At 40.6% G+C, this 21,923-nt stretch overlaps 1 protein-coding gene across 1 annotated transcript; it reads left to right on the top strand.

The window, feature by feature from the left end:
- Positions 1-357: 357 nt before the first annotated feature.
- Positions 358-18,351, top strand: Mapmodulin (acidic leucine-rich nuclear phosphoprotein 32 mapmodulin). The gene is made up of 8 exons (XM_053777513.2): positions 358-495; positions 4,517-4,660; positions 5,220-5,339; positions 8,896-9,008; positions 9,467-9,504; positions 15,199-15,419; positions 16,908-16,980; positions 18,166-18,351. Exons 1-8 carry the CDS (start codon positions 448-450, stop codon positions 18,210-18,212), a joined length of 804 nt encoding a protein of 267 aa, XP_053633488.1. The 5' UTR covers positions 358-447; the 3' UTR covers positions 18,213-18,351.
- Positions 18,352-21,923: the final 3,572 nt, after the last annotated feature.

Raw genomic sequence — 21,923 nt, 5'->3', positions numbered from 1 at the left:
ATTTCATCTCTTAACAAAAAATAGATACCTTTTATTATAAGAGAAATAAATTTTGTAATGTGAGGCTTAAAATTTTATTGGTATATTGAAAATAGTGAGAAAATATATCTAAAATCACAAGAAAGGCATCATTAGCAAAACGCTCCCTCAAAACCCGACGGGGCTTTTATCTATCATATTAAACAATGAAGTGAATCAAATAGATGGAAAAAGTATCATAAACCTCTGAAAACACACAAATGGGTATATGAGGTTGTTAAATAAGACAAAATAAGGTAGGATAGTCTTTGTGTAGTGGCGGGGGAAGATTGGGTTGTGGCGGGGAAGGTGGCGGGGAGGTGGGGAGGTGGCGGGGAGGTGGCGGGGGAGGAGCGGGGAGAGAGACGCGCCAACACTTGTGCTGCTCAGGCAGGTTATGTCCCACGCCGCCCTCCACACGCCCCGGTCATGGAGAAGAGGATAGAACTGGAGAGACGGGGCAGAAGTCCTTCCAAGGTATGTGTTGTGAGGGTAGGATGGGGCAGGAGGAGGGTAGGAAGGCGGGTAATGAGGAGAGGAGTGAGCTGCGTCATACGGTGATAGGCCATCCTTCTCGTCCCTTTGACAGGTGTGGTGGGTATGGGACGTCCCTTGCGTCCATAGGCGTCCCTGGGCGGGTGTGCCCCTCCCGGGGCATGGTGTAGACGCCAGGGTACGTTGGGGAGGGTAGGGGCAGCTGGTGTTACCCGGCCAGCATCACCATCTCTTCCACAACACCTTGTTCACCTCTCAGTCTTCATCAGCATGCTTCCTCCTGCACCACCTGCCACACCACCGAGCCATCTGCCACACCACCAAGCCACCTGCCAGACTACCAAGCCACCTGCCACACCACCAGTCCAACTGCCACACCACAAAGCCACCTGCCACACCAAACAACTTGCTAAACCACTCGGCCACCTACTAGATCTCTGAGCCAGCTGCCAGACCTCTTAGCCAGCTGCCAGACCTCTTAGCATACTGTCAGAGCTCTCAGCCACCTGGCAGACCTCCCAACCAACTTTAAAAATACTCCACCAGCTGTGTGACCTCAGAGTCAGCTGTCAGACCTCCCTGCCACCTGTGTACCTCACTAACCAGCTGCTGGACCTCATAAACTAACTACTAGACCTCACTTGCCAGCCACTGGATCTCACTAGCCAGCTGTTAGACCTCACTAGCCAGCTGTTAGATCTCACTAGCTAGCTGCCAGACCTCACTAGCTAGCTGCCAGACCTCACTAGCTAGCTGCCAGACCTCACTAGCCAGCCACTAGACCTCACTAGCCAGCTGCCAGACCTCACTAGCTAGCTGCCAGACCTCACTAGCCAGCCACTAGACCTCACTAGCCAGCCACTAGACCTCACTAGCCAGCCACTAGACCTCACTAGCCAGCTGCCAGACCTCACTAGCCAGCTGCCAGACCTCACTAGCTAGCTGCCAGACCTCACTAGCTAGCTGCCAGACCTCACTAGCCAGCCACTAGACCTCACTAGCCAGCTGCCAGACCTCACTAGCTAGCTGCCAGACCTCACTAGCCAGCTGCCAGACCTCACTAGCTAGCTGCCAGACCTCACTAGCCAGCCACTAGACCTCACTAGCTAGCTGCCAGACCTTACTAGCTAGCTGCCAGACCTCACTAGCCAGCCACTAGACCTCACTAGCTAGCTGCCAGACCTCACTAGCTAGCTGCCAGACCTCACTAGCCAGCCACTAGACCTCACTAGCCAGCTGCCAGACCTCACTAGCCATCCACTAGACCTCACTAGCCATCCACTAGACCTCACTAGTCAGCCACTAGACCTCACTAGCCAGCCACTAGACCTCACTAGCCATCCACTAGACCTCACTAGTCAGCCACTAGACCTCACTAGCCAGCCACTAGACCTCACTAGCCAGCTGCCAGACCTCACTAGCCATCCACTAGACCTCACTAGCCATCCACTAGACCTCACTAGTCAGCCACTAGACCTCACTAGCCAGCTGCCAGACCTCACTAGCCATCCACTAGACCTCACTAGCCATCCACTAGACCTCACTAGTCAGCCACTAGACCTCACTAGCCAGCCACTAGACCTCACTAGCCAGCCACTAGACCTCACTAGCCAGCCACTAGACCTCACTAGCCAGCTGTTGGATCTAACCAGCTGCCACTCTCATTACTGTTAAGCCCCCTTTAAAATTTAACAAGTGTTATTAGCTGTTCATTTCCAGCAGATGAGACCTCCATTTTTTTGCTTGTGTGGTGTTCTTGGAGCTGTGTTGAAGGTTCCTTGAAAGGGGAGGGAGGGTGGTACATTGATACCAGGATGGGATATTGCTCCAAGGAATTAGAGCTACTATCTTCATCTTTGGATTAAATCAGGTTCATGTGGGGGTTAGCACTTTTCTATGAATGTAATGCGCTGTATGACCCTTGTAGGTTTAACACTTCTTTATTATAATAATATGAATATAATGTGGGAAGAATGGGCATAATATTCCTGCATTACTAGATGGCGTCTTAACCCTAGAGTGCAGCTCCTTGTATATACGTATAACCATTCAGTTTTTTAGAATACTTTCCCCAAATTAGTTGTACACTGTATGCAACAATATTTGCTTTTTGTGAATTAATATACTGCACCTTTTTTTTTTTTTTTTTTTTTTTTCATCAAAACTAACTTAGCAACGTTACCCAAAATTGATAAAATTAACATATTATATATAGATTTATTAAATCCTTACCAATCTGTCTTAGGTCAACCTAAACCTATGTAGTATTTTAATTGTCATGCATAATTAGTAACACCACACCACCTGATTTCCACATTATGAATTCTCCGCATAATATTTACACCACACATTACCCTTAGACAGGACATTTCCACTGCCTTCAGCCTCTTCACTGCAGCATTTACAACCCATGCTTCACACCCATATAAGAGTCTCAGTACCACTATTCTCTTGTACATTCCTTTCTTTGCCTCACACTCGTGCACATATACACACGTACATAATATACCCAATATACACTCGTACTACTCCGCCTATTTTATGTATAGGACAATCATTTCCAATGTAAACTTTTCCTTGATAACTGCAACAGAACACACAGGCATAATACAACACACAAAAACCAACTTGATATCCCCCATATCCGACTCAACCTGTGTGAAAACTTACGCACATAAAGGATTATGAGATCTGGAACTCCCTACCTGAAGCATTGAAAGGTACCCTTTCTGCCAGTTCTTTCAGAACTATTGTTAAAAAATACCTTATCTCCTAATGTAATATAGACAGCAATATGCTATGTCAAACAGCTACAGCTTTCATCCAATTCTGTCCCTGTTCTCTAACAGTCTTCTGTCAACTCCTATACATAATTGGCAACATATATTGTCCCATTTTGTTTGTATTGTAACTTGCTGTATCTTCACCGTTTCTGTTCGACCCCCAAAAAATAAGTTTTAATGTATAATTCTTTCGTAATTGCCCTTTTGTCATTGGCTACATTCCTTATTGTACTTATGATTGTAGTTAACTGCACATGAAATCCTACTTAATTAATATGCTATGTTTAGTTCTTAAGTTGCATGTGAGCCTTGTGATTAGTTGCCAAAATACATTACATTATTAGTGACTCTTTGGTGCCTACTATTGTATTAATACCTTAAACTACAATATTTGTATGGTTTAAAGAAATAAACATCATTATGAGAACATAAGAATAGAGGAACAATGCAACAGGCCTACTGGCCCATACTAGGCAAGTCTCTTAAATCCAACCTCTCCCACCTACATATTCCCAGATCTACCCAAGAAGTTAGATTCAGTATCTACATATGTACATACATTTATATATGCATACACACACATGTATGTGCATTGTGGATATATGGGCCAGCATGCCACCAGACAAGCCTGGACCAGGACTGTGCCATGGCAGTAGGAAAATTTGAAACCCATCATAGATTCATGTATACTAACTGTAAAGTACCCATTTTTCTGAAAAGATTTTAAGACTTGATTCTTACAAAATCTGTCAATTACACAAAAGTGTAATAAGCCCTTTTTTGTGGTCCTATGCACTTGTAACCTTTGCATTGAAGTAAGCCATATTGATTATTGGGTTATTCTAGGTTAAATCTATATAGTGTGCACTTTGTGCCCATAATATCTGCATACCATTAAAACCTAAATGAAAACTTTCTTAGTTACTTATTGCCAAGAATCAAGCCTTAGGACTTGGTACAATACTGGTATGTTTGTCATGAACCTTTGTAATAGATACCAACAAATTGGTTTAGAAAGACATGTAAGCACACACCAGGACATATTTATTAGGAAATGTTTTGGTCCTGTGACCTTGATCTCTTCTGATCAAGGTCCCAAGATGGAAATGTTTTCTCATAAATATGTACTAGTGTTTGCTTATGTGTTATGTTTGTATTTTTACTACCTTGTTTATCTTCAAAAATGGTAAACATTTGTTACTTACACTTGTTATTTTCAGATTACAGAGTTGAATTTGGACAATTGCAGGAGCACGTCCATTGTGGGTTTGACAGATGAGTTTGAAAAGCTGGAGGTGTTGAGTCTCATCAATGTTGGCCTAACCTCTCTCAAGGGATTACCAGTGCTTCCCAATCTTCGCAAGGTGAGGCCTTTGTGCGGTTGGATGTTCTGTGATCGTGCCTTAATGTTGGTTAGCAAAAATCTGAAGCCAAGGCCATAGTGCAATAAAGCTGAACTTTTATGTTGGAGAAAAAAAAATCATCCCCCCCCCCCCCTTCCTCCCTTGCTTTTTCCGTTTTTTCTGTCTCTCCTTCATAGATATATAAACTTTTATTTCCAGGTGTTTGAACATACCCTTTTTTGTTTCATCCCTTATCAATTCTATGGTTCACCTTATCTTTCATCTGTTGACATGTCTACTCTCAAATATCTAAATACTTCCACTTACTCCATACTCCTAGTCTGACACTCGGTCTGTCAGTGCCCTGACTTTTCTTTCATCACCTTGCTCATTTTTACGAGACTTAATATACACTAATTAATTACAGTATTACAGTTATTCTATCATTCATTTGTATACATAGTAATGACTGTTTTTGAAGTTTTCTGATTAATTTTTTTTTGGCAACAGATGGCTTGTATTTGTATGTATAGTTACATTAACCCATTCTTACCTCTGATTGTATTTTATTCCTTCAAAGTTGGAATTAAGCGACAACCGAATCTCTGGAGGGTTGAATGCTCTCACCTGCTTACCCAAGCTTGCCTATTTGAACCTCTCTGGAAACAAGATTAAAGACCTGGAAACATTAGAACCTTTGGTAAGTGTGAGTCATTATCATGATTAATCAGTCTGTCAAATTAGTATCTATTAATTTTGTTCCTGCTTTAGACTGCATTTGTCATCAAATTGTTTTGTAGCAGAAAGTTGGTTTGTATAGCTTCCTTGTTGCACCATCATCTTTGCTTTCTGTTTTCATTTCCAATGATAAATTATATGTGCAGAGAGAGCCCTATTGTGTGGAATCTTATCCACATATTTCACTTGACAGATTTTTCATAGAAATAATCTTGCTTAATTCTACTTGAACCAACAAAAATGATATTACAAGAAGACAGGATATTAACCCGTAAACGGTCCAAGCAGATCTACGTTCACTTGTGTAGTGCTACAAAAGTAGATCTACGTTTTTTTTTACATATTTTCAAATATAACAAAAAAAGTAGATCAAAGTTTTTTACACATTTTCAAATGTAAAAAAAACAAAAAGATCTACTTTTTTTACATTCAAATGTTGAAAAAACGTATACTATATACGTTTGGACCGTTTACGGGTTAAATATTGGGAAAACTTGCACACTCGACTCAGAGCAGGAATACAGTTAAAACCGGACCTAGTATCTGTTACAAAAGTAGAAATATCTGAACCCACTTGGTAATAGTTGTCTGACTGTTAGAAATAATAGTTATTACAAGTTATGACTTAGGCAAGAAAAAAGAAAACACAAAACAGAGTTGACTACATGACTATAGGAAAGGAACATGATAATTTCAAAGAAAAATTAATGAAATGTTACTATGGACAAGCAATTTTTTTTTTTTAACACCACCCATCTCCCACTGAAGTAGGGTGACCTGAAAAAGAAGAAATACTTTCACCATCACTCACTCCATCATTGTCTTGCCAGAGGCACGCAGATACTACAGCTAAGATGCTCCCTCCAAACTGAAATATTCCCAGTCCTCCAGAGTGCAGGCACTGTACCCACACTTTAGACTCAAGTCCAGTTAACCTGTTCCCTGAATCCCTTCAGAAATGTTACCTTGCTCACACTCCAACAGCACATCAAATTATAAATACCACTTGCCTTCCCTCCTATATAACACGTTCACACATGCCAGTTGGAAGTATACATTTTGCAAAATATTTGAAAATAGAACAACACACTTCATCTTGAAAAAGAAAACCATCAGAAATAATGAACTGTTGAGCACAGTGCTAGAATGCTAAGGCAAAAAAAAAAAAAAAAAAAATACACTGAATAGGTAGGGAATTAAAAAGTCAAAAATGCATAAAAAAAATGTAGTGGGAGGTTGGGGGGGGGGGGGAATTAGAAAAAGAAATAGTGGACAAGAGCCTGACAAAACTATCTGTCCTATTCAAGTTGGCAAAATTCAAACCTTAATTTAGTAAAAGATGAAATACAAGGAATCAAGGACAAAAAAAAAAAAAATCAAATTATTTCATGTTTTTTACCTGTTTGTTGCAACAGGAGTGAAGCATGATCTTGGTATCCCATCTTCAGATACATTTCATAATTTTTTCTTGGTGTACCTTTGGCTCCATTCATTCTTGATTTGCATGTGTGACCTCTTGTTCCTCCTGTTGAAGTACTGTACTAAGTGAATTTTTAATCTATTCTTTTATAGCCTTATGTGGTATCTAATATTGGATTTTAGGGAGGTAGTATGAAGTACATACAGTGGAACCCAGGTTTTCGTCTTTAATCCGTTCCAGAAGGTCTACTGAAAGTTGATTTGTATGAAAACAAGTAATATTTCCCATAAGAAATAATGTAAATCCAATTAATCCGTTCCAGACACCCAAAAATATTAAAAACAAATACATTTTATAGAGAATAACTATAGTTTTACATACAGAAAACAATGAGAAATAAATATAAATGACTAATGAAATGGATAAATGAACATTTAACATGACTTTTACTGAAGACTCTTATTGGCGTATGGAAGATGGCAAGGAGGGGAGAGGGAGGAGAGATTATTTAGAAGGGGAATCCCCCTCCATAAGGACTTCAGGTATCAAAGCCCTATCCGGGGTTACTTCCCTTCTTTGTCTTTTACTGACACAAGGACCAGCTTGAGTCACTGGACCCCTGTCGCACAAAAAATCTATCCAGAGAGGTCTGTTTCTGGCATCTAAGATTTGCCTAACAAGGGACATGGCATTGTCTTTGAACATGTTGCTGACACGGCATGCAACAGCTTTGTTAGGGTGATATTTCTCCACAAAACTTTGCACCTCACTCCACTTTGCACAAATGTCCTTAATCGCTGAAGAAGGCACATTCTCCCCTCTCTCTTCCCCCTCTTCTGAAGCAGTTTCCTCAGCTGAGGTTTGGTGTTGCTCCAGATTAAGGTCTTGTTTCTGATGAACTTGTGGAGTAAGGCTCATTGAACAAGTAATAGAGACAGACTGAGTCACAAATGTATGAGTGGCCACGTCCCGCGGGCAGGCGGACACATCTGGTATGGCCGATTTCCAAGATGATGTATGAAAACTGGGAAAATTTCGCCAAAAAAAAGTGGTCGAAAACTGAATTGTACGATAACCGGACCAGACAAAAACCAGGGTTCCACTGTATATGTTTTGAGATATTTCAGAGTGGACATGGCAGTAGATGGGTCTATGAATGATAAGGTGAACTGTAGAATACAGGGAAGGAAGAAGGTAGGCATTGTGTTCAGGCATCTATGGAAAGAATGTGTTGCAACAAGAAGACTGGAGGCAATGGAGATGTCGTGTCTGAGGGCAATGTGTGGTGTGAATATTATGCAGATAATCCATAGCTTGGAGACTAGGAAGAGGTGTAAGGTTTCCAAAAGTATTATCCAGAGGGCAGAGAGAGTTGTTGAGGTGGTTTGGACATTGAGAGGATAGAACAAAACGAAATGACTTGGAGGGCATATATATATCTATAATGGAAGGAAGGTGGAGTAGGGGTCATCCTTGGAAGGGTTGGAGGGAAGGGGTAAAGGAGGGTCTGTATGCGAGGGGCCTGGACTTCCAGCTAGTGTGCATGAGCATATTAGGTAGGATCGAGTGGAGATGAATGGTTTTTATGACTTGACGTGCTGGAGGTGGTAAGTACAGTTCCTGCACTCTGAAGGAGGGGTGTTGATATGTTGCTGTTTTTTAACAGTGGTGTAGGCATGCCACTGGTAAGACAGCGTTGGAGTGAATGATGACAAAAGTGTTTCTTCTTTTTCTGGTCACCCTGCCTTGGTGCAAAATGGCCGATGTGTTAATAAAAAAAAATAGGAAAGTACCTGAATGTAGTGGTATCTACACTTCCATGGGTGTGAAACATTGGCTTTAAACACTGCATCAAAGAGGAGGCTTGAGGTAGTGGAGAGGTAATGTTTTGAGAGTATGGGCAGAGGTACTATGGGTATTTAAGGAAAAGAGAGAAGTTTAGGATGACTAAGATGGTGTATAAATTTGGTGATATTTTTCATTTTAGCAATAGGTTTCATTGGCTCTTTATACAGTATTTTTTAATTGCAGTCATTTTATTGCATGACTTTGATGGTCAGCATCATTAATAATCATATCCTATTTTTCCTTGTTACAGAAGAACCTTAAGTCTTTGTTCAACTTGGATCTGTTCAACTGTGAGGTGTCATTGGTAGAGAACTACAGAGAAAAAGTATTTTCTCTCATCCCCTCGCTTGTCTATCTTGATGGGTGAGTTAATTGTTGCAATCCTTTTGCAAATAATCGGCTTCAGTTTTCAAATCCATTCAAAGCTCTCAACTTTTTCCTTGGGTTTAAGCATTCACATTTGATAGTGGTCCAAAACCTGCTTGTATTGAAGCAGTCTTAAAGTTGTTAGATTGGGAAGTTTGCACTTACAGGCAGGGAGCAAGTGATGGTGAATGTGTTTACTTCTGTGTCACATGCCTGGATAATAACTAAACAGTGTTATGCATGTGGTACATACACATCACTGTGCTGAACTGGTTGATTTGCCTTATTCATTGGTATTTTATGTTCCAGTGACTAAAATCAGTGAGCATTACAAATTACTGAAATATATTTCATGATAAATAATTCCAAATAAATTTTGGCAGACTTGGGATGGGTCATTTTGTGGGATTAAACTAAATTATATTACATTGAATATTGTGTATATTTTTTGACAGGCTTGATAAGGAGGATAACAGTGAAGAAGAGGAAGATGGTGAGTTAATTTCTTATTAATGTTTGACTGTATGTTGTACGTTTCTAAAATGTTCAATTGTGGTGGAGAGTAAGTAGTAATGGAGGTATTGATAGATAACCCTGTACAGTGGAACAGAACTTTCCCTCTACTACTGAGGTAACTGTATATGTGCATTATTAATTCAAGTATGTTGATTCCAAATCTGTGGTCAGAATGTACCCAGTATATTTGGATTTTTAGTTACTGAAGAATGCACATTTTTAGGGATTGTTTATTAAAAATTCAAGCATGTTGTACAATTGATGTACAGTAGACTGTTAATTAACATGGTAATTATGTTCTGAAATTTCGGTGCAAGACAAAATCATGTAAAATAAAGTGAAGAACCTATGGGGGAAATAAGGTTATGTTCATTGGATCCCAAAAGTGGCAAACTTTATTTTAGGTCCAAATCGTAAAAAAAAAAAAAAAGATAATGCAATTGTAGGAGAAGGGGTTACTAGCCCCTTGCTCCTGGCATTTTAGTCGCCTCTTACAACACACATGGCTTACGGAGGAAGAATTCTGTTCCACATCCCCATGGAGATAAGTGGAAATAAACAAGAACTAGTAAGAAAAATAGAAGAAACCCCAGAAAGGTTTGTATATATATGCTTGTACAGGCATGTGTAGTGTGGCCTTAATGTAAGTAGAAGTAGCAAGCTATACCTGAAATCTTGCATGATCATGAGACGGAAAAAGGCACCAGGAATCCTACCTTCATGTAAAACAATTACAGGCTTTCGTTTAACACTCACTTGGCAGGAGGGCAGCACTTCCCTGGGCAGTTACTGTCTACTACCTTGGAAATTGTTATTAATAAATTTATTACAATAAAGGAATGTGATAAAATTATCATTTCCCTTGCATTTTCAATAAAAATATCAGTATAAGGGTGGGTGAGATGCTCAGGCTGTTAGTCCTTAACCCCCAACAACAAACTCTCGCACATGTCCTAAAACAAACTATATACAAGTGTACCAACTTAACTGATGCACAAATGTATATGAAGTAGGTACTGTATGCATATCACATCCAGGTTTCTTTCATCTTCTAACCTTTATTATGCAAAGGAAGATAAGCAGAGGGTATATAAACACTGGGAAGGTCCCTCACATGGACAGGTGCAGTTCATGTCTACCCTCTCAATTTGTATATAAACATTGTCCCCAGCAAGCTCACATTTGAGCACAGTAAGTTTATTTTGGCATAGGTACACATAAGTAAAATTATCATGCATAGTGTAAATTACCTAGGATAACCCAAAAAAAAGTCGAAGCGACTTATGGATAGGAAAACACTGCATGTATTGACTGGTATGCAGGAATCGACTAATTTGATCACAAACACAGATCTGACAATTGTATGGGACACGTATGTATGGACCAATGAGATTTGGAATGGGAGGAAGCTAAGTCTTCCCTACGAAGACAGTGGGCTGACCTACAGTTAGGCTGCCCACGAGCTTACCAGATTGAGGGGGGGAAATCCTGCGAATCGGCACGCGGTGCTCCAAATTTTTTCCACAGAAATGACATTGTTAATTGACTTTTACAGTGTGTTGGTTGAAAATATGCTGCAATTTTACGGTGGTGTAATGGAGAAAATGTGGTAAAGGAACAACATTTTAATCGATGGTCTACTGTATGTACATGCTGTTCAATTGTTGGTAACTTGTCAGCAGTACTCAAGATACATATAATTTTGAAGAAAATGCATTTTTTTTTTTTTTAGGCAGTGTTTAAAATATCAAGCATATTGTTTGAATGCTATTCATTTATCAGCAATACTGAAAATACATAAGCTGACTTCATGTAAAGTTAACCCCTGTATATTGGCTGAAAAACTTGCTTTCTCTTATATTATGTACAAGTCTTCCCTAATTATTAAAGGACATTTGCAAATTAAAATATTGTATTGGGTGTTAGTATTATGTTCTGTGTTAAAAGAAAACAGCCTCCAAATAGTACATGGTGATTTCTCTCTCTCTCTCTCTCTCTCTCTCTCTCTCTCTCTCTCTCTCTCTCTCTCTCTCTCTCTCTCTCTCTCTCTCTCTCTCTCTCCCCTCTTCCCCCTCTCTTCCCCCTCTCTTCCCCCTCTCTCCCCTCTCTCTCCCCCCTCTCTCCCCCCTCTCTCTCCCCCCCCCTCTCCCCCCTCTCTCCCCCCCCTCTCCCCCCTCTCTCTCCCCCCTATCTCTCCCCCCCTCCTCCCCCCTCTCTCCCCCCCTCTCCCCCCCTCTCTCTCCCCCCTCTCTCTCCCCCCTCTCTCTCCCCCCCTCTCCCCCCTCTCTCTCCCCCCCTCTCTCCCCTCTCTCTCCCCCCCTCTCCCTCCTCTCTCCCCCCTCTCCCCCCCTCTCCCCTCTCTCCCCCCTCTCTCCCCCCTCTCTCTCCCCCTCTCCCCCTCTCTCTCCCCCCCTCTCTCCCCCCCTCTCTCTCCCCCCCTCTCTCTCTCCCCCTCTCTCCCCCCCCCTCTCCCCCCTCTCCCCCCTCTCCCCCTCTCCCCCTTCTCTCCCCCTTCTCTCCCCCTTCTCTCTCCCCCTTCTTTATCCCCCCCTCTCCCCCTCTCTCTCCCCCCTCTCTCTCCTCCCTCTCCCCCTCCCTCTCCCCCTCCCTCTCCCCCTCACTCCCCCTCTCTCTCTCCCTCTCCTCCCTCTCTCTCTCTCTCTCTCTCTCTCTCTCTCTCTCTCTCTCCCCCTCCCTCCCTCTCTCTCCCTCCCTCTCTCTCCCTCCCTCTCTCTCCCTCCCTCTCTCTCCCTCCCTCCCTCCCTCCCTCTCTCCCTCCCTCTCTCCCTCCCTCTCTCCCTCTCTCCCTCTCTCTCTCTCCCTCTGTCTCTTCCTCCCTCTCTCTCTCTCTCCCTCCCTCTCTCTCCCTCCCTCTCTCTCTCTTTCTCTCTTTCTTTCTCTGTCTCTCTTCCCCCCTCCCTCCCCCCCTGCTTTTAAACATTTCTGTCATGATCCCGTCAGTTCCAGCTGCTTTACCCCCTTTCATTCTACGTAATGCCTCACGCACTCACAGCCTGTTCTTCTTCACTCCTAAAAGATGGTATACCTCCCTGGCCAGTGCATGAAATTACCGCTTCCCTTTCTTCGTCGACATTTAAAAGTTCCTCAAAATATTCTCGCCATCTACCCAAAACCTCTATCTCCCCATCTACAAACTCCCCTACTCTGTTTTTGTAACTGACAAATCCATTTGTTCCCTAGGCTTTCTTAACTTGTTTAACTCACTCCAAAATTTTTTCTTAATTTCATTAAAATTTCTTGACAGTGCCTCTCCCATTCTATCATCTGCTTTCCTTTTGCACTCTCTCACCACTCTCTTCACCTTTCTTTTACTCTCCATATACTCTACTCTTCTTATAACACTTATGCTTTGTAAAAATCTCTCATAAGCTAACTTTTTCTGTTTTATCACAACTTTTACTTCATCATTCCACCAATCACTCCTCTTTCCTCCTGCACCCACCCTCCTATAACCACAGACTTCTGCCCCACATTCTAATAATGCATTTTTAAAACTATTCCAACCCTCTTCAACTTTCCCCACTACTCATACTTGCACTAGCCCACATATCTGCCAATAGTTGCTTATATCTCACCCGAACTTCCTCCTCCCTTACTTTATACACTTTCACCTCTCTTATTTGTTGTTGCCATTTCCCTCTTGTCCCATCTACCTCTTACTCTAACTGTAGCTACAACTAAATAATGATGATCCGATATGTCAGTTGCCCCTCTATAAACATGTACATCCTGAAGCCTACCCATCAACCTTTTATCCACCAATACATAATCTAACAAACTACTTTCATTACGTGCTATATCATACCTTGTATATTTATTTATCCTCTTCTTCATAAAATATGTATTGCTTATTACCAAACCTCTTTCTACACATAGCTCAATTAAAGGCTCCCCATTTTCATATACCCCTGGCACCCCAAATTTACCTACTATTCCCTCCACAACATTTTTGCCCACTTTAGCATTGAAATCCCCAACCACCATTACTCTCACACTTGGTGCAAAACTCCCCACGCATTCACTCAACATTTCCCAAAATCTCTCTTTCTCCTCTACACTTCTCTCTTCCCCAGGTGCATATACGCTTACTATAACCCACTTTTCACATCCAACCTTTATTTTACTCCACATAATCCTTGAATTAATACATTTATAGTCCCTCTTTTCCTGCCATAACTTATCCTTCAACATTATTGCTACTACTCCTTTAGCTCTAACTGTGTTTGAAACCCCTGACCTAATCCCATTTATTCCTCTCCACTGAAACTCTCCTACCCCCTTCAGCTTTGTTTCACTTAAAGCCAGGACATCCAGCTTCTTCTCATTCATAACATCCACAATCATTTCTTTCTTATCATTTGCACAACATCCACGCACATTCAGACTTCCCACTTTGACAGTTTTCTTCTTCTTCTTTTTAGTAATTATTACAGGAAAAGGGGTTACTAGCCCATTGTTCCCGGCATTTTAGTTGACTTTTACAACATGCATGGCTTACGGAGGAAAGATTCTTATTCCACTTCCCCATGGATATAAAAGGAAAAGGAATAAGACCAAGAACTATTAAGATAAAATCAAAGGAAACTCAGATGAGTGTGTATAATAAATAAGCGTGTACATGTATGTGTAGTGTGACCTAAGTGTAAGTAGAAGTAGCAAGACGTACCTGAAATCTTGCATGTTTATGAGAAGTGCAGTTACATTACAGTTCTGATGATCTTCCTAACTGCATCATCCCCATCCCTCCTCCAGAGCACAGGCACTGTACTTGCCACCTCCAAGACTCCAGTTTGGCTAATCAGTTTCCCTGAATACCTTTATAAATGTTACCTCATACTTCAGTTGCACATAAAAAAAATGCCACCAATTGTTCACACAAACCTGTTAAATGCCAAAGTCCCTAGCAGTTAAAACCTCCTTTACCCCTCTCTCCAAGGTTTCCAAGGGTGACTCATAATCCAGATTGATGTGCTTTCTTAGTCATCCTATTTTTCTCCAACTTTTAAATGTCCAAACCACCTCAACATCCCCCTTCTTCAGCCCTCTGAATTTTCTGCATAATATTCATGCTACACATTGCCCTCCAACTTGACATCTCTGTTGCCTCCAACCTCCTCGTTGCAGCATTCAAAACCCATGCTTCACACCCATACAAGAGTGTAATCAGTCCATCAACCTTGGGGAAATAGTTTTTGAGGTGGTTAGTCTTTCAACTTAAAGAAGTGTTCAGCTACTCAATACTAATTTTTTAAGCTAAAAATCATTATGCATGGCTAATTTTGATTTCAGATTAGAAATCTGCAGTCTTGAATTGGTATGAAATGCTTGCTTTTAGCTCAGTAGGCCCCTCAAGGGAGGTTCCTTGATGCTGGTGAGGGGCTCTTGATCTAGGGAACTGGATCTGTGCTCCAGCTGCCTGAATACCTTCAGGCAACTGAGCCATGTGTATCGTAAGAGGCAATTAAAATGCTGGGAGCAAGGGGCTAGTAACCCCTTCTCCTAAATAAATTACTAAATTTAAATAAGAAAAACTTTAGTTTTTCTTTTTAGGTCACCCTTCTTTGGTGGGATATGGCCTCTTTGTTGGAAAAAAAAATAAACTGGGAAGCAGCATAGGAAATATGCATATTAATTTATTCTTTTCTCACAGGTGAGGAAGAGGAGGATGGAGTAGAGGTGTTGGGTGAAGGCGAAAATGATGACGATGATGGTGGAGAGGTCCTGGAGGGTGACAACGAACATGATGATGAGGATGACATAGATGGAGAAGAGGAGGAAGAAATTGATGAGGAAGAGGTAGAAGAGGAGGAAGACGAAGATGAGGAGGAGGAAGATGTCCCATTAGATGCACTTTACAAGGAGTACAACCCAGTATGTCTTAACATTGTTGCAGTTGTATATATGAAGAGTTTTAGCTGGATTATACAGGTGGATTTGCATAGTACAGTCAGTCCTCCAAATTTACAATATTCTAGATTTTGATTATTCAGTGCTTGTACTGAGAGGTTCCCACAAATAAATTTGAATATTCGTTGGTATTTTCCAGGATCAGTTTTGTTATAGCTTCATGCACGATTCCCAGATCAACAACTGGTCAGTGTTTTCTTGGAGGGACTTCTTTTTTTTTTTCACATTCCCAAATCCTTTCATTTTGGATGTTCACGTGAATCTAAATATAGCAGGTAGATCCATCTTTAATACTTTAACGGGGCATGGCCAGAACCCTGGGATGGTCTCTCAAACCCAAAATAAAACCAAATCTGAAACAAAACTTATTATACAATGTTAAGTGGTACAGCCTCTCCTCACTTAATGATGAAGTTCTATTCCTAAGACCACATTGGTGGTCTTAGGAGCACATTAAAATGGTAGTGGGTTTGTGTCAACCATCTTTGATATTGTTTAATGTCATCTTTGCACCATTTGTGACATTTCTGGTATACAGCCTCCTCACTTAGCGATGTACTTGCTTACCGACGCCTCAGACTTACGACAGGTTCTCTGACCAGTATTCATGCCTAAATAATGTATATTCTGTTTATTTCAATATACAGTACACTGCTCTGTAAACATTAAAAGTGTACCAGGAATGTTATAAATGGTGCAGAGGTGACATTAAAACAATATCACAGATGATTGACACAAACTCAATACCATTATAGTATGCTCCTCACTTTGTGACGAATTCACTTAACGACATGGTCTTAGGAACGGAACTCCATTGTGAAACGAGGAGAAGCTGCATTTTTAAATGTTTATACAGTAGTGCACTATTTTTTTTTTTTTTTTCAACAAGTCGGTCGTCTCCCACCAAGGCAGGGTGACCCAAAAAAGGAAGAAAATCCCCAAAAAGAAAATACTTTCATCATCATTCAACACTTTCACCACACTCACACATTATCACTGCTTTTGCAGAGGTGCTCAGAATACAACAGTTTAGAAGCATATACGTATAAAGATACACAACATATCCCTCCAAACTGCCAATATCCCAAACCCCTCCTTTAAAGTGCAGGCATTGTACTTCCCATTTCCAGGGCTCAAGTCCGACTACATGAAAATAATAGTGCACTATATATTGTAATAAACAGAATAGAGGAAATCCGTTGTTATATACATTATTTGGGTATGCATACTGGTCAGAGAACCCGTTGTAAGTCCGAGTCGTCGGTAAACAGGTACGTCGCTAAGTGAGGAGAAGCTGTAGTTGTTTTTTGTATTTGCAGGAGCCTTTTGGAATGTGACCTTTTGAGTGTGAATAGCTGATTGTATATGGTTTGGTAGTTTTATTTACTAACCTCATCAATAGAACTTGTTCCCTGTATCTTTTATCAACAGGTTTATCATTTGTATTATCAGGTTGGTGATGATGATTATGAAGCAGCAGAAGGAGAAGGTGAAGATGACGATGTTCTCGAGGAAGAGGAAGACGGTAAGATTTTTAGTAGTTCAACTTATTTATCGTACTTTTGTGCTTCCTTGCATGATAATTTTTTAAATAGTAATGTAGAAAAATAAAATACAGATCAACTTGCTAAAGAAGTTGAGGATTACTTTTTATAAACATTGTGTAAATTTTTTGTGGGATATATTCAAAGTGTAGCTGGTTTTATTTAATTTCTGTGGTTATTGGAGTGCCCTCCAATTAAGAGGGCCCTTTTTTCTTCTCCAATTCTGGATCATTGTTTTGTGGTGGCAGGATTTAAGGTCCCTGACGCTAAATCGCAGTACTTTGGTGGCAGAGTTTGTGACCCTGTTGCCTAAAGAATCTAACCACCCATTTTCAGCCTAAATTTCAGGTATTTTTTTCTTTTTAATATTGTTGTGATTTATTACCTTTTACCAACCTGTAACACTCACCAGTTGTGATTGAATGATCCAGGGGCATGGTTTGAACTGTGAATATTAATACATATCAAATTATTTCAATGATTATGCACCAGGTCCCCACTTTATCCACAATTATGAGCAAGGCACTTTAGAATCAGTTAATTTCTTAGAGCTGTCAATCTGCAGATGTAATAACTGTATTTACACAAAACTATTTTCCAGATTTTTTCACCAAATTCATTCTTATTTCATGTATGTTCATTTTATTCACGTGTGGAAGACTATAAAGTTTAAATCAGTTTTTTTTTATCAACATTTTGTTCACTGGATTATTGTGACAACATTAATTTTTCATTTATATGAATGAAGTATTATCACATGGAAATGTGCTAGCATTTTTTTTTTTTTTTCACACATGGAAGGGCAGGGATAGGGCACTTGTTCATCTTGTAAGCTACCATTGTATGAGAACTAGAACAGAGTAGAAGTAGGGTCTTAAATGGCAGTTGTTATTTTCCTTGTGACCAAGCCCAAGATTTTGTGTGTGTGTGTGAAGTAGGTGAGGTTCTGGTGAGGATATTTGCTAGTGTGATGGTACTAGTACTTTTGATTGTACAATGTATAGAAAATATTATGAGAGAGCTGGCATCATTGAATATTTTGAAACTATTTACTGTACCCTTAAATAATTTACATCATTTCCAAGCAAGTACTTCATCTCATCAGAATGAAAAGTAGGGCAATGATCTTGTGTACGATGTCTCTAAAGCTAGGTTTATCCTTCCAGGTGATGTAAACCGAGGCCAAAAGAGGAAGCTGTCGGACGGAGATTAGAATTAACATTAAGAGTGGGCACGTGGCAACCTGTAGCCGAGAGGGCAGCAGGGGGGTGAGTGGAGGCACCGTTGCAGCTATACCGTTGGGCTTGTGTGTGGCTCGAAGCGCAATGATACTGCTGGGCAACTTAGCAGTTAGAGTTTTTGATCCTCAACTGAAGTGTTCAGGAAAAATCAAATTTAATTCTTTTTTAATAATCTCCAAAATGCAACTTGTTTTATAATAATTTTCTGTATACAAGAACTACCCAATTAGAATTGCTCATTGCACCAGACATAGGTTGAATGCTGATGATGGCCACGGGACCTGGCCACAAACCCCTCTCCCAGCTCTTTCTGTACCCTTGGGGGCGTAAGTCTTGCCCTCTCGTCTTGACTAGAGCTCTACGCCTAGCTTGCTGCAATTGCCCTAGCCGTCACTTACCTCACTTGACCCAAACACGACTGAAGTGAATGTTAAGGGACTTTGTTAACGTACTTTGAATAAATACTGTATGTTTTAGCTGAGCTGTTGGATAGCAGTACATGTAATGGGTCCTCAAGTGCAACTCATAGGATTATGCAATTATTAACCATACATTGAAACAGCTAGCTGGCTGGAAGATAAGGATAATATCAAATTTATGGCCCCAGTGGAATTGCTTAGACATCATGTGTTTGGTCTTGGTGTGTGTCAGTGCCAGTGAAAATGCAATATTGCATCAAGAGGGTATGATCGGTGAATTGCTTGAGCCATTGTGCAACAAGACATGGCCCATTAATTTATCCATCTCAGCTGCTCTGCATCTCATAAATTTGCATTCTTGCGTTTGATGTTTGTCTTGCATTTGTTGAAGTAATGGGAATGTTGTCAGAAATCTAACTGTTATGTGTTTAATGGTAGTTCAGTTTTTAAATCTGATATCAGCAATAATATTTTGAGTTTGAATTGTGATTTATGGACAATGTTTATGTATCATGATTTTAGTTATGATGGTTAGCTAAGAGACTTGTATATAAAATATAATGAAAACATCATCAGTACAGTAATTGTAAGACATGTTGAAACAAGATTATATAAGACAATGGATTAATTTTTTTAATTTTCATACTTTGTATAGTAGCAGATTGTTGTGTATTAGTATGATAGGCAATGTCTGCCTCACGAGACTCGATGCGTCTGGCTGAGAGCTTTGTCATGGCTTCCCAGGCTGGGTGAGGTTGGTTTTTAGGTTTTTGGCTGGACTCCTGCCATGAAAGTTCCATAGTCTTTCCCATTCTTGTTGCATCTAATAGGGCCGTCCTTTAGTGTGAAATTTGCAGTAGGTTTTTATTGTTGCTATTAATTATTACTCACTTATTAAAATGGTTTTATTACTGTACTGGGTTTTGCACTCAAGGACCAACTAAATGGGAGTTATGGAGATTCATGTGTAGTGGTCAAGTTAGGGTACAAAAGTGGCTATAATCTTTGAAAAGCAGAAAGTGTTTGTGGTCATAACAGTGTAAACATAAGGTAGTTTTCTTAAGTTTTATACCATCTTGTAAATAGGATATATAAGTAAAAATATGAAGGACATTGAGTTAAGGTCTCTTGGATACCTGGCCATAGAATGTTAAAAAGAAAACATTGACTTAATGGTGCAATGGTAACAAGATTAAATTTTGAGTGGCACATATTAACTAAGACTGTCAGTCATTGATCTCCGAGTGAAGGCCACATCTTGTACAGCCGCAGCAGCCATGACCCCCAACTGTGTGTGTGTGGACCACGCAGGTCCACACCACCAGCTTGCACACCCCCACCACCACCACTTCTCTTGACCCACCTGTTTTAACATGTCTCTTGTTACAAGTTATATTATTGTGGAATTGGGCAACTTTTATATAACTAAATGAGAGGAGTAAATGTTATTATTTATTTTTTAAGGAGTACTGAAATTAAAATCAATTTATTAAATGAGAATTGTTAAATAATATCAATAATTTGAAGGCTATATATATATTGTGTGTGCATGCATGCATGAGTATGTGTGTGTGTGTGTGTGTATGTATGTATGTATGAGAACAAGATGGTGGTGGATGTGGAGGTGGCAGATGTTTGGTTGGCGTGCCCACCACACAGTTACTAGAGTACAAAGTACAGGGCCCAGCCGTCATTGAGTATCCCGCCGCTATGCCTCTGCTGCAGCCAGTGAACACAGGCTCTTAACAGGCCAAGCAGCATTGCGCCAAGTTATCCGTCTCGCCCCATAGAACTTTTCTAGTGTGGGCTCTGTCATCTGAGCCAGCAGGAGGCTTTATAACAGTGAAGTATACACACATTTGTTAAAGACATAGTTAGCCCATGTGCCTCTACATTGATGTGAGGTTGTCAACACCCATTAAAGTCGACTTTTTGGATTCATTGTAGAATTGCACTCTTCATTACGAGGTAGGAATAAGAGGTATTGCACTCTTCGTATGTGTGTTTTGTCAGTAAACAGAGATTAGTAGCATTTCTGGTTCCAGGAATTTCTCATTCCACAGCCACTGACTTTACTTGTGTTGGGGCAACCAAAGAAATATTTTCTTAAACACTAAAATTACAAAAAAAAAAAAAATTGGAACAGCAGGAATTGCCCTCAGTGAGATACTGAAATGTTTATTTCATGAGTGACATTAGAGGTATTTGCCATTTTGTTAATGAAAAATGATTTGAGTGTAATGCCTCACAAAATAACTTGAATTAACTTTGGGTGCAACATAGGAGTCAGTTTGGGCTGCTGTTATGTATGGGTGCGCAAAGTGGCACACTTGGCCTTGGTGAGCATCCAGTATAATCCTGCGCTGCCCATGCCCAAACTTTTAACAACCTGCTGCAATTCGATGCAACTTGTCTCGTGTAGTTCATATTTTGCTGGCACTAGGAACTTCACATTTTCAAAATATGGCAAGTGTTGGGCTTATATTTGTTACAAATTAATTAGGAATGCTTATCATGTACTCATAGGTTTATTATAGAGTATTTACCAGAGATAGAAGAGGCCCTGTTATATGTGAAGGGCTGAGTGCTTGCCAAATATAGTCTACACTGTGTGAAGACATGGGAGGCATGAGGTGCCATCAAGGTCACACTGAACTGCATGCTCTCAGATCATAAGTGTGATCACCTCCCAGAACAGTTAGTAGGGGTGGCATTTTGGGACTGGAACCTGAGTTAACTATGAGAATCCCCCCACCAAATGTTCAAAATTCAGGAGATCTGCTATGGTAATGAACTTATGAATAACAATAATTATGTGTACAAGCTTCTTATGGGGAATCTCTTAAATAATAAAGGAGACTGAAGTCCTTAAGTGCTTCCTCATGGAGAAGTAGACCTGTAGACCCCATGCAGAGAGAGGTGCCTTCCCTGAGGGGTGCCACCATGGCCTCCCACCCCTCAATGATCCCGTCGGAGGCCCCAGTCTGTATTCACACCCAGTGTTTGTGGTTAACATAACCTTGCTTCATTTTAACCAATATTTTTTTTTTTTTTCCATAATTATATTGTCAGCAGTTAGTACCAAATTTTGGCCATTACTGATATCTTCTAAGCTTGAATAGATGTTTTTAATGTTTGCTGCTATTGAGTTTCACTTTGACAGTTTTGTCATTTATGTTCCGTCAGTCAAGGCTCCAGTACGCAAGGCTGCTGGAAATAGCGGTGTCACATGTATGATGTCTATCTCTGTACTGCGCTGTATGT

Source organism: Cherax quadricarinatus, chromosome 18 (genome assembly GCF_038502225.1).
Source record: "Cherax quadricarinatus isolate ZL_2023a chromosome 18, ASM3850222v1, whole genome shotgun sequence".
Taxonomy (NCBI): domain Eukaryota; kingdom Metazoa; phylum Arthropoda; class Malacostraca; order Decapoda; family Parastacidae; genus Cherax; species Cherax quadricarinatus.
Note: the sequence above shows the minus strand (reverse complement) of the source record. Positions and strands in the feature narration are given on the sequence as shown.